Raw genomic sequence first — 12,121 nt, 5'->3', positions numbered from 1 at the left:
GTGTGACTCAGCTCTCTGGCATGAATACCAGCAGTCACTGCGACTCTCAGTAAAAGCCTTGTGACTGATTAGAAACAACCCAGCGTGCCGCTTTCTCATGGTCCCGCTCAAACACTCAGCGCTTGCTTTGCCTGCTGTCCCCTGCCCTCCTCCTCTCCGAACTCCTCCCGGTGACCTTGTAGCCCCCTAGCCAAGGCCCAGTGGAGGCCCCTGCTCCAGCCCAGGCCACGCTCCTGTTAGACAGGCTGTCTGAGTGTGGCGACCCCCTGCAGTACCTGGAGCCTGACCTGGCTGAGACCAACCCCGCTGCATTCGCCCAAAAGCTACAGGTGTGTTCATGACTCGTTGGTAGTTTTTGGCCCCTGGTGTGTGTTTATTTTCCTTCCCATTGTGTCTCCTCGTTACACTCTGCCTTTTATGTCTGAGTTTTTCTGCTTCTGTGGTTGTTTGCTGCATGGAGTAGATTAAAGGTAGCCCGAGCAACTGTCTGTTTGCTCACCTCCGGTTTCTCCATCTTCTCCTGTGCTCTTTCCCCATCCCCGGGTTTCAACTCCTCCTCCTCCATTACTTCTGAAACTTGGCCCCTTGTGTGCGGTCAAGGAGGAGCTGGTGCTCGCTGCCCTGAGGTTAGAGGCTCTACAAGTAGCCAAAAACATCTCTCAGTGCCCCTCCCTCTGCAATGTAACCCCACAGGTACTTGAGTCAGCCCACACCTGCTGGATGTGTGTGGGTGGGTGTGTTTGAAGCATCGTGAATGGAGTGTTTAAGGATGGAAGAGGAAGTGAGACGTGCATGAGCGTGTCTCCGCTTAAACTCATGGCCTTATCAACATGGAGGCTGTGTCACCCCCACCCACACATGAAACCCCATTTGGCTGGCTTCCACCCAACGACTGTATATGAGAACTGAACTGAGTGACTCCTCCCCTCTAGACAGGAAGAAACGACCTATAGACTTCTATAGTCTATGGTCAGAATAACCATTCTTGCTCTGCTACTTTTTTTTTTTTACATGTTCTTTATAATTCTTGATTTTTTTTATAATTTTCTTTTTTTAGTAAAAGTTATCTAAGTTATAAACTGGCCAATCAGTAATAAAAGTAAAAGTAGGCGGAGCCTGCTGGTCTACACGTCCAATTTTCAGTGTTTGACAGATGTTGTGTAAACCGCTTTCAGTGGTAGGGGTGTGGCCTTCCAAGAAGCTCACTCCTGATTTGTGAGAGTGGTTGCCATCGTAATGTTGGCTCAGACAGACACGGACCAATACTGTTCTAAAATGGCTGCGACTGAATTGACTTTGTTTTCTATGTGTGATGTCACACTCGTTCGGTCCAGTTCTCATGTTCAGTCAATGGGTCCACCATTACTGGCAGCCAAACCCTCCAGTCTTACTCTCCTGCTGTGTGGCCCCCCCCCGGTTTTTCGTACGTGCATGTTGGGCGACGTGCACACCGCCTGTCCTTTCAGGGTCGTTGTGGCTGTTGTCAGGGCAGGAAGGAAGGCTCCGGGATACGTTTTTTCTTAAGAAACTTTTCCCCAGACTAGAGCTGTGACGGTGTCGGATTTTTCATCACCGCGGTGATGAACCACCAGGGGGCGCGGTGTCGCGGTTAACCGCAGCCCCCCCCCCAAAATAAAAACCCCCGGCGGCCGCATCATAAATAAATACAATTACAACGTAGTATTCTTTATTATAAAATAACAGTAACAACTAACTACTACCTAACTAATGAACTAACTATATATAAAGCCCATATATAGGTGTTGTGGATTGACTGTGACTGTGTGGGTCAGCGCTGCATGTAGGAGGAAGGTGCGTGTTGATCCCTCTGCAGCGGACCGTTCTCTAGCTGCACGCGAGCCTTCACCTGTGCTCTCTGGTACACACATCTTCTCAGAATATTAAATATTGCCCAGTAATAAACAGACTGCAGACACTTTGTCATTTTTCCGGTAGCCATGAAGAACACGGGGCAGGAGGCTCCGCCTTTGTTTATACAGACACGTAACGTTACGCTGCAAAAAATAGTTCCCAAACAAAACATGTAGTGATATTCATGGAAATCTAACAGTGCGCGTTCATGTTTGGAGTGAAGGTGAACCCTAATAACCCCCCCCCCCCTACACACACAAAATCCTCCGCGCGCCCTTAAGAACGCACGCAGCTTGAAACGGAAATGAATACAATGTAAATTAACAATTAGAACGCAGTAAATTTGTCATATTTCCTCGCGAGACGAAACGTCTGTTGTAGAATGAGTTTGTGTGCTTCTGAAAGCGCGCTCCTGTGTGTAAAAGGGAGCCGCGTGGCACGTGCAGCGCGGAGGCACTGAGAGCGCGCGCCTTTGAGAGAGAGCGGTGGGAGAGAAGGAGAAAACAGTCTGAAAGAAAGAAGGAAAGTCTGAACACAGGACTAGCAGAAAAAGTCAATTATCAGGAAAGATTAATGTGTTTAATGTGTTTATTATAGCTCCATTCACGCGCCATATGCAAAACTTAACAAAAAAAAAAAAAGTGCGGTGATGCGGTTATCGTCACAGCCCTACCCCAGACTAACTAATAACCACTAACCAGCAGCTGCACAGCTTCAGTTAAGGTGGATTTGTGTAAAACCAAAGAGTCGGAGCAGGCCTCACACTTCTTCTCTGTGTCTTTTGTCTGATGCTGCTGATCCACACATTTTACAGTCGCGACTCAAGAAACCCGGCCCTCGGCGGTGGAACATTAACGGTTCACCCTTACTCAAAGTAAGAGGAACGTGGTAGCCCCTTGATGTGTCCTGGTCCATATCAACCTGCAGTGTGGTCCAAGTACTTGGTCAAGAACACTATTTCAGTGTTTCTTTTCGTTTTTTTAGGAAACAGGACCCCAAAATTTAAACCAATCAAGAACAGAAATGAATGTTCTATGTCAGACCTATCAACCAGTCCAAATACTTCCAGACTGCACTCCACCCCCTGTAGACTCCAGAAACCCAACAGGCAGATGTTACTTTTTCTTTTACCCAACTGACATCTACAACCACACGGTCCCTGTGTTATCTGTCGTTGGAGAATGGTTATCTTTTTCTTGCTTTTTTTGTGTGTACTATGAATTTACTCAGCTTAATTTGCTTTTTTTTAATGTAGGTTTAAAGGCCGTGTCACACAGCCGCTACAATTTGCGCATTGTCCATGTATGAAATTTCGTTTTTTTTGGTGATACATGCATGGTTTACAAAATTCAGAAGTGTTTCGTGCGGTCGTCATTCTTCGATGTGCGGAGATGTCCGTCTGGGACTTCGGCCAACGAGTCTTAACGTGAATTCGGTTTTGTTCAAAAGCTTTGATCAGTTGAGGCTCATGCAGGTCATGCATAGTTTACGTAGTTCATACTACGTTATTATGTGTATCATTTGCAATTGGGCTTGATTCTTGCGAGATGCATACGCAAAATAGTGGCTTTCCACGTATGTCTAACAGACTTTTCACTCATGTACTAATTTTATATTGTGTACAGGGCACACATGTCATGTTAAAATTACGTAACTAACAAACGAATTGCTAATAATTGCATATTAACAGCGCAATAATCACGCGCAGTTCCTGGACGATTGGCATATTGGGTGATGGGTATGTAAATCGGCAGATCTTTCACTCCTCCAGTAGTCTATACCGAGTGGGGGGTCTCGGCTGGGAACTTTTTTACTTAAAACAAAGCATGGAGCTGACCATGGTGCTGACACGAAAGGATTTCTGGTCAGAGCCCGGAATGCCAAAGTGCAGAAATTCAATGAAGCGCAGGTTTACGTGTTCTTGGTTTATTTGTACTTCTTCTGTGGTTTGATTTGATTCATTTTTGATACATCTGTGAAGGTTTCACATAAAGAAGCACAACGTTTATTACTTTTTCCACATGTATTTACGTGTGACCAGTTTTCATGCAATATGCACAAATTGTGGCAATGTGACACGGCCTAAAGTTTAGTTTGTTCAATGTTGCTCTACTTTTAAATGTTATAATATCCACATTATAGTTATTGAGACAGTCAACATTTGGGTTTGACTCCATTGTTTGTATTTAGTGTATTAAAAAGGACTCTACAGTATGTTTGTAAGCAGATTTGTCATATTTGTTTTCTTTTATTTCAATATGAGATTATTTTTTATTTGTTTATTTTAAAAATCTTTTATATTTCTGATAAAGGATTATCGTAGTACCGTCTTCCCTGCTCTCCTGAACTTTCAGGTAAACCATGTACATATACGTCTGATATTGTGTATTTTAAAACAGGAATAAGCAAATATGCAGATGATAATTTGACTTTAATCTGTAAAGTCCACAGAACATTTTAAATCTTACCCTTAAATGAGAAAATGAAAAACAAAAAATTTACACATTGTTTTCCTATTTGTTTTTTTTGGTCCTTAGTCCCTTCAGGAGCATGAACATGAACTCCGGCATTGATTTCTAAATTTTCATATTTTACCGTCAAAATTCTGAACCAAAAACAAACATAAAAGGCACAGTTTTTTTCTCACAAGATTTAAGACTTCTAAATGACTTGGGATATTATTGCTTTCTTTTTTAAATAAAGCTGATTTTCTTCAAGTATTAGTAAATCTCTGCCTTGGAGGCCTCACTATTTCATCATATCCTCCCATAATCCATCCAAAGTTTTAGAGACTAACTAGTAGAACTAGGATTTTATTGGGGATGACCTATTTTATGAGGAACCATGGTCCTTGCATCATAATCTCTGACATTCTGAGGACCGTGTAGGCAATTTTCCATGCGTTGACATAAATGAACACCGTGCTAACAGTGTTTCCCCCCGGCTGTGCTGTTTGCATCTTTTGTTTGCTCTCTTGCTTTGGGTTCAATCACATTCGAAGCCTCAGAAAACAGCAGGCGACCGTCACTGCTCGGCTGGGGCCAGCATCAGCCAATTACTCGGCTTATGTGGCAATGAAGACTGCTTCATCCAATCATGCGGCAGCTGACCCAGTGTTCAGGAACATCACCAGCTTGACTCATTTGCGCATTGATTTTGGTGTGCGGTAGATTTTCAGAAGCTCGGGAATTGTGTTGAGATTTGAGCCGCAGGATGAAGCTTTTCCGTCTGCTACCAGTCTGTTTTTTGTAGATGGTCATGTTTCCATTTATGTCCCTCCTCTCTTTTGCTTCCTGGAAGCAGCACAGAGACTTCTCCTCTTCGCTAGAGAGTGACGTACCCAAGAGCTCGCTGTACTCCCGGACCGGCACCACCAGCTACATCGACGGGGAGAGTCCTCACCTGCCCAGAGATCTGGACCACTCATTGGGAATTGCACGAGAAGAGGTACACGTTCCATTTACTAATTATTGATGCCGTTTTTTAAGTTGTCCTGTCCAACAGCTGAGCAAACAGATGAGAGCTGAAGGCCTCTTGTGTTGGAGATATTTTACTTTAACAACAGGAGGTTGTGGATCTTCTAACACACCAGGTGTATTTTTAAAAAACCTTTTGGAATTTAGGCTAAACTTAATGTAAATTACTTCTATTTGTACAGTTTTTTTGTTGGACCAGACAGAAGAGAAGACAGAGGGATGTTATAGAGGGGGGGCATAGGAGTATGATAATAGATGGGGAGAGGCTTGTTTTTTTAATCAATGTTTGAACTGGTTTTGCTACCTTTTCCAGATTGTGACAAAGGAGAAGGAAGTGCTAGAGTGGAAGAGGAAGTATGAAGAAAGTCGGCAGCAAGTGTTGGAAATGAGGTACAAAGTGACACCCTGAACCCGTTTTTCTTTTTCTTTTACTGATTTCAGACTCTGCCTCAGTCAGACAGCAGAGTTTAGAGCTAGTTGAAGACGCCTTATGGTCTTGCTAGTTGCATCTAACATAGTGCTTTATGTTTGTTTACTAAATGTTTGCTTTGAACGCCACGCAGCAGCTTGAACGTTCCGCTTTTCTTAAACTCCCAGACGATCCTCATCAAGCGGCTCTCGATTGAGAGTCGAGGAAATGGAGATAAGCTGCATATTTGGTGTCAGCAGGTGGTGTGTGTGAGTGCAGCTGCCTCAGTTAATGTGGATAAGACGGGGGCTTACCTCATATGTCTGATTGAACGGGGGCTTAGAAGCTAAAGGGGAGCCAAGGCTAATCAATCCTCTTAGCTTCTGCAGCCTGCTTTGCTAAAACAAAGCTTCCTACTGAGTCCCATCATAAGTAAAGCCAAATCTCCCCCTAAACGAGCCTAAAAAACAATTTAGAGAGGAACTGTTCTGTCGTTCAGGTCATACAAACTCCTGCATTGAAGATAATCTTATCTTCTATACCTCATTGGATATTTCTGTTTATCAGTCCTGGTCTCGGTCCCTGCCGAATCCCTTTTGGAGGCAGGAGTCTATATCGGCTGGTGTTGGTTGAAGGTGTTGCAACTCCTGAAAAAGTCGCCATTCTGTTGCAGGACCACAAACTCACACTCACATGCACACCTAGGGGCAATTTAGATACACCAATTAACCCATGACGCCTGTTTTTGGACTGTGGGAGGAAACCGGCGTGCCACACCTGTACGAGGAGAACTTGCAAACTCCACACAGAAGGACCCCAGCTGGGATTCGAACCAGCGGTTTCTCGCTGCGAGGCCACTCTAGCCCTGGCCGCCCTAGCCATATTTCATGCAGTGGTATTTTCATATCCTATAGTTGCTGATAAACATGGAATACATGCCATCATGTCATGTTTAACCCCCCCCCCCCAAACACATTTTTCCACAGGAGGATTGTTGCTGAGTATGAGAAGACGATTGCACAGATGATAGGTGAGTTGTTGTTTTTTTTAATTCTTACAAGGTTTGAAGTTTGAATTCACATGGAGATGGTCCCAGTTTTTGCACCACAGATTTTTGTGCTGCACTTCATGATGTTTGGAAGCATGTTTGTGAAGATTCTCTGTCATCCAGGTCATGTTAGCGCAGGATTCTGTTTTCTTGAGGGGAGCTGGACTTCAAAAGGTGGATCTAGAAAACTGGATTGTCTTCTAGATTGACTCTTTAAAGTCCAGTTAACAGAATCCTTCGACGTTTGGAAGCACTTTTGCACTGACACCTTTGTGAAATACCTTAAAGACCCATTCTGATCGTCTTGATCCCTCATTTTGAGTGCTGGTGACGTTCCATAAATAAACCGTGATAAATCGGCGAAAGCTGTAAAATCCCTCATTACACACTTTATCTACTTTTTTTCAGACTGACACGAACATTTTCACACTTTTCTCTCATGTTTAAACTCCCATCGTTCAAACCTTCAAAGAAAAATAAGTCCAGGAGTAGAGAATGAAAACAAAGATCTGATCACGATTGAAGATTTATGTCAATTTGTCAAGTTGTATGTATGTATGTGCAGCGTCCCAGCACAAGAGTCTCATGATTGAGAAAATCAACAGCCAATCAGGATGTAGCACACAATTTAAAAAGCCAAAAATATAGAATAAACAAACATTCAGAAATGCAATTTTGGGCATCATTTTCTTAAATACATCTGCCGTCATCCAAAAATTGCCACCAGAACATGTAAAAAACATCAAAAACATGATTTTTATCAGAGTGGGTCTTTAACCTTTAATGCTTTTTCTCTGCATTTTTATTTATTAACCACAAAGCCAAAGATTTTGGAATTACCGGTACTCATCTTTCCCCACTACATGCTGCTCTCACCCTCATCCCCTTCTGTCCCCCTTGAGGGTTTATTTTCAGCTAATTTAATTTCTTGCCTTCATTGAAGCACAAAAGAGAACCACGTGTCTCTGCTCACTCACATGTCCTGACCCCTCCTGGCTTGACCTAACGCACTCCCTTCTTTTCTGTTCTGCTCCCATTGTTGCCCCCCCTTTCTATTTGATAACCCTGACAGGCATGCCAGGTGAGTAGGGCTGAGTTCACCTGTCTGTGTCAGCCGTCGTCTCAGAGACGGGAGCCGATGCGCTCGCTGTCTTCATCCCATTCAGTGCCTTTTTCTTCATCTGTTATGTTGCACTTCTGTTAAGTGTTAAATAAAGTTATTTAAACAAACAGGTTTGATCTCATTTTAAAACAATGCAAGAAATGGAATGGATAAACTTGATGTATTTAAGGGTTGTGTAGCTGTGACATCTTCTGTACCTTTTTGTTTTTCATTGTTCTGTTTTTTTGTTTGCATGATACCAATTTATACGATTACTCACAGAAATTGGTCAAACGAACAACTAACCTACAAAATCACCTTTAGTTTAGTAAATCAAATCATCTTTGTGAGTGTTGTTGGACGACGTTAAACTTAGTTTTCCCGAGTTGAACAGACTGATGATCTCCGACATGTCTGTGTGTCTGTCAGAGGACGACCAGAAAGAAAAGTCTCTGTCCCACCACACCATCCAGCAGCTGATCATCGAGAAGGACCAGGCCTTGGCCGACCTCAACTCCGTGGAGAAGTCCCTGGCTGATCTCTTCCGCCGGTATGAGAAGATGAAAGACAGGCTGGAGGGCTTCCGCAAGGTAACCCACAAATTTACCTCTTTGAAAGTAGCTTTAAAAAGGCTCGTGAAGAATTCAAAAGGATCTTTTCCCTTCCTTAGAATGAGGAGATTCTGAAGAAATGTGCTCAGGATTATCTGTCACGGGTGCAGAAGGAGGAGCAACGATATCATGCCTTGAAGATCCACTCAGAGGAGAAACTAGACAAGTGAGTCCATATGTACGAACCATTGACTGTATCGGATAACTGGACTGAGTAAGTGTGACCTCATCCACAGAATATGGTTGACTCTCGGAGTAACAGCTGTTTATTTCTTAAAATGGGATTTTGACTTATTGGAGTTGGCACGTACTTCCTGTTTTTGAAACGCAGAAGGAGGAGTGGGTCACTCAGTCCAGGCGTCACGTACAGTCAATGGTATGGACCTCATATGCAGTCATTGGTCTCCAGGTGGCAGATCTGAAGGCAGCTTTTCAGCTCTGATGTCGTCATTGCAGCATCGCCAAATAATAATCCATTAAAAAATCAGCAAAAAAATATCTGATGTATAATTTATTTTAAAATTATGAGGTTGATGAAATTAAATTACCATTACTTCATGAGCATCATGTCAACCACAGAAATGAAAGTTTTTTTTTTACCCATAATTCAAAGTTATATTCAATTTTCAATTTGAAAATGCATTTCGCAATTTTTAATTCAATATGAAAATCTGAAAATCAGGCTTACATTTCTAAAAGCAACTTTTGAATAGAAGTAAAATCGATTGTATTTTAACCCATAAGAACTAAGGCCCATTTTTCCTTAAAAATCAAATTAAGTGGAAAATACCACAAACCAGTCAGACCACTGAACCCATTTCTGATCATTTTCGTTATGCTGGTGTCAGCGTGAGTTATTGTGGGTTCAATTGTCATGGCTCCATAATTCAACTGAAAATGCATTTTGCAATTTACCGCTGCTTTGCATTTTTAAAAGTAATCTAGGGGTCACTTAGTGAACTGATCAGGCTCCAATTACTTTAATTTTCAAACTTGAATGCAGAGATTAACCCCAAAATAACCATTCATATTATATTTGATACTTACATTTCTGAAACCCCTGTCTTATTAGCATGAACATTTTTTGCAAGAAATGTTTTGCTAATTTTCTAAACTTCATGGTGAGAATAACTCCCCTATTGTTATTCTTTTTCAAATGACTACTTGCTGTCATGAAAAAAAAAACATTATTAGTTGATACTTAATTCTTGATAATACATGTTAAAAATGTGTGGATTAAATTTCTTTTTCTGAACATTTATGTGAATAATTTTTCATCTCCCAGGGGTTCATAATTGACACTATCTATATCTCATACAAAAATTGATATTGCACATTTTTTGTGGATTTCATCAAAGGGTTTAAAAATCTTAACTCCAAAAAAATGCGAATGATCTGTCCAATCTTGGGCTTTACAAGGTCTAATGTTGAGCTTGAGTTTCTGGTGTTATTACGGTCGTTTGTATTTGTTTGTCCATTTCTGATGGAGTACTGGACACTTGACATGTTTCTCTTACCTTCAGGGCCAACGCAGAGATAGCACAGGTAAAGAGCCGTGCCAAACAGGAGCAAGCGGTCTACCAGGCTAGCCTGAGGAAGGAGCAGATGAAGGTGGACTCCCTGGAGCGGACGTTGGAGCAAAAGGTCGGAAGAGAGATGGAAAACCAGAGGAAACGTCACCGAAAAGCTGCTGTAGTGTTTGTTTTATGATTGTTTTTTCTTTCTCTTCTTCCTCAGAACAAAGAGATCGATGAGCTCACAAGGATCTGCGATGAGCTGATCTCCAAGATGGGGAAGTGTTAGCAGCAAGGCAAGCTGGCTTGACGCAGAACCACGGAGGTTTAGCTTTCCAAAAGTTCTATGGGAGGTTCTATGGGAGGGACTTCGCTGTACATTTTCTGGTCTCCCTGTGCATTGTGCTGTTCTGAGACCCGGTACAAAGTTTTAAAAGATTTATCATATCACTAATGAGTGTGTCTGTGTGCAAGTGTGTGTTTGGGACTGAGGGAGTGTTTGTGGGTTAAATGATGTTGCCATGACAGCCACTGAGGGAGAAGACTGTTTACCTGCTCCTGTTGTTGTCTCCTCTGGATCGTAGAGAATGCTAGACTTTGGAAATAAAATAAAAAAAAGATTTATGTAGAAAATGTTGTAACGGAACACAAACTGTCACTGGTATAATTTTTTTTTTGCATGTAAAAAAATACAAAAAAATGTTATTGTTTGTACATATTGTACTGTAGGAGAGTCCCAGTATAAAATGAATTGTGCATTTTTTTGATAAACAAGTTATTCATCCGCTTTCTCTCATGTAACCGTGTAGATATTTGTCATAGCTTTTTCAATGAAATTGTGTAACTTTATTTTTTGGATTTAATTTTGATATAAATCAAACTAATGTTGTTCAGTTGTGAGGAAGAGCTGAATTTGGAACAAATGTGCTCATCCTGCAACAGCTGTCACGCCCAGAAATACTCTGCACAGCTACTGTACAGCATCGGCTTATGAAGTGCAATAAAACATGGCAATACAGCTTGACATTAACGCTTTTTACTATGACTTTTTTTATATTTAACGCTATTTGTTTGGAACAAATGCATAAAACATTCCACTTTACAGTCCAGGGAAATGGAAATTAGATGTCATGCATTCTTGTTTCTAGACATTAGTATTTTACAGCCTCCAAACCCAGTTTATCTTTTGAAATTCAACATCGACAGAAATTCAAATACAGCCACCAGAAAATACATGATTGAAGATCATGCAAAATATATTTTAATCATTAATAAATGAGACGCCACAACAAAAGCATTAGGGGTGAAGATGTCCTGGTTTAATTTTCCTCTGCCTTAATAATACATTTTTTATTTTTTTTTTTAAACAAGGGGAAGAGTAAATAAAATAAAAATGAAAGCTGCAAGTGGTGTCAAAACTGTGACAAATTCATGAAAACCGCCTTTTTTTCAGAATGGCGGCTTTTCTGTAGGTTTCATCTCCATAGCAACCATTTTATTTTTTGGTCACCTGGGGGTGACGAACAGATCTATGAAAAGTTTAGGAGAATCTGCAAAAGTAAATTTTTGGATTTCCTTGGCAACAGAGTTTTTTTTAGTATGTTCATATCCTATATTATTTAGTTTTGTTCAGCTTGAGCTAACCTTTCATGTATTAGATCTTCACAATACTCCCGGGTAAAAAAAAGTAAACAAAAAGAACACGACCGTGTTAAAGCCGTTAGAAATCTACAACTTTAATTCCAACATTTCTTCCCCAAGTAGCTTCCTAATGATACTGAAGGAGTTTGGAGGTGATAGATCGAAATCCCCAGCAGGAGGTACTAAAGGTGTTTTTAGTTTTTTAAATGCAAGATGGCAGCCTCATACCTGAGGTCAAAGGTCAACAAAAAAACACTGTTTTCGTTGGAGTGGGTCTTGATGTTTCATTTCTCAAAACATTAAAGTATTTTTCACATCTATCACACACAAAAAAGCACTTATAATCTCTGCTTCACACACAAAAAAAACTACAAAAATTCAAAAGAAGAGGCTTTAAACGTCACAATGGGTCATTTATGGCACAAAAGTGTTGCCATGTGGCCTCAAA

The 12,121-nt window shown here is 41.3% G+C and overlaps 1 protein-coding gene across 13 annotated transcripts in view; it reads left to right on the top strand.

The window, feature by feature from the left end:
* Positions 1 to 11,062, top strand: part of LOC101163926 — a 52,094-nt gene extending 41,032 nt beyond the window's left edge. For 4 of the 13 annotated variants that reach the window (XM_020709728.1, XM_020709719.2, XM_020709722.1 and 1 more), the window contains 11 exons: positions 183 to 329; positions 601 to 693; positions 2,687 to 2,746; positions 5,176 to 5,319; positions 5,662 to 5,738; positions 6,744 to 6,787; positions 7,878 to 7,886; positions 8,337 to 8,497; positions 8,578 to 8,684; positions 10,042 to 10,162; positions 10,256 to 11,062. In XM_020709728.1, the coding sequence (XP_020565387.1) occupies positions 183 to 329; positions 601 to 693; positions 2,687 to 2,746; positions 5,176 to 5,319; positions 5,662 to 5,738; positions 6,744 to 6,787; positions 7,878 to 7,886; positions 8,337 to 8,497; positions 8,578 to 8,684; positions 10,042 to 10,162; positions 10,256 to 10,321 (1,029 nt within the window). In that variant the 3' untranslated portion in view covers positions 10,322 to 11,062. The remainder of the gene's footprint in view (positions 1 to 182; positions 330 to 600; positions 694 to 2,686; positions 2,747 to 5,175; positions 5,320 to 5,661; positions 5,739 to 6,743; positions 6,788 to 7,877; positions 7,887 to 8,336; positions 8,498 to 8,577; positions 8,685 to 10,041; positions 10,163 to 10,255) is intronic. The other 9 variants (XM_020709721.1, XM_020709731.2, XM_020709724.1 and 6 more) reach the window with 8 other exon arrangements.
* Positions 11,063 to 12,121: the final 1,059 nt, after the last annotated feature.

Source organism: Oryzias latipes, chromosome 15, assembly GCF_002234675.1.
Source record: "Oryzias latipes chromosome 15, ASM223467v1".
Lineage (NCBI taxonomy): Eukaryota > Metazoa > Chordata > Actinopteri > Beloniformes > Adrianichthyidae > Oryzias > Oryzias latipes.
The sequence above is the reverse complement of the archived record's forward strand: the minus strand, read 5'-3'. Positions and strand labels throughout refer to the sequence as shown.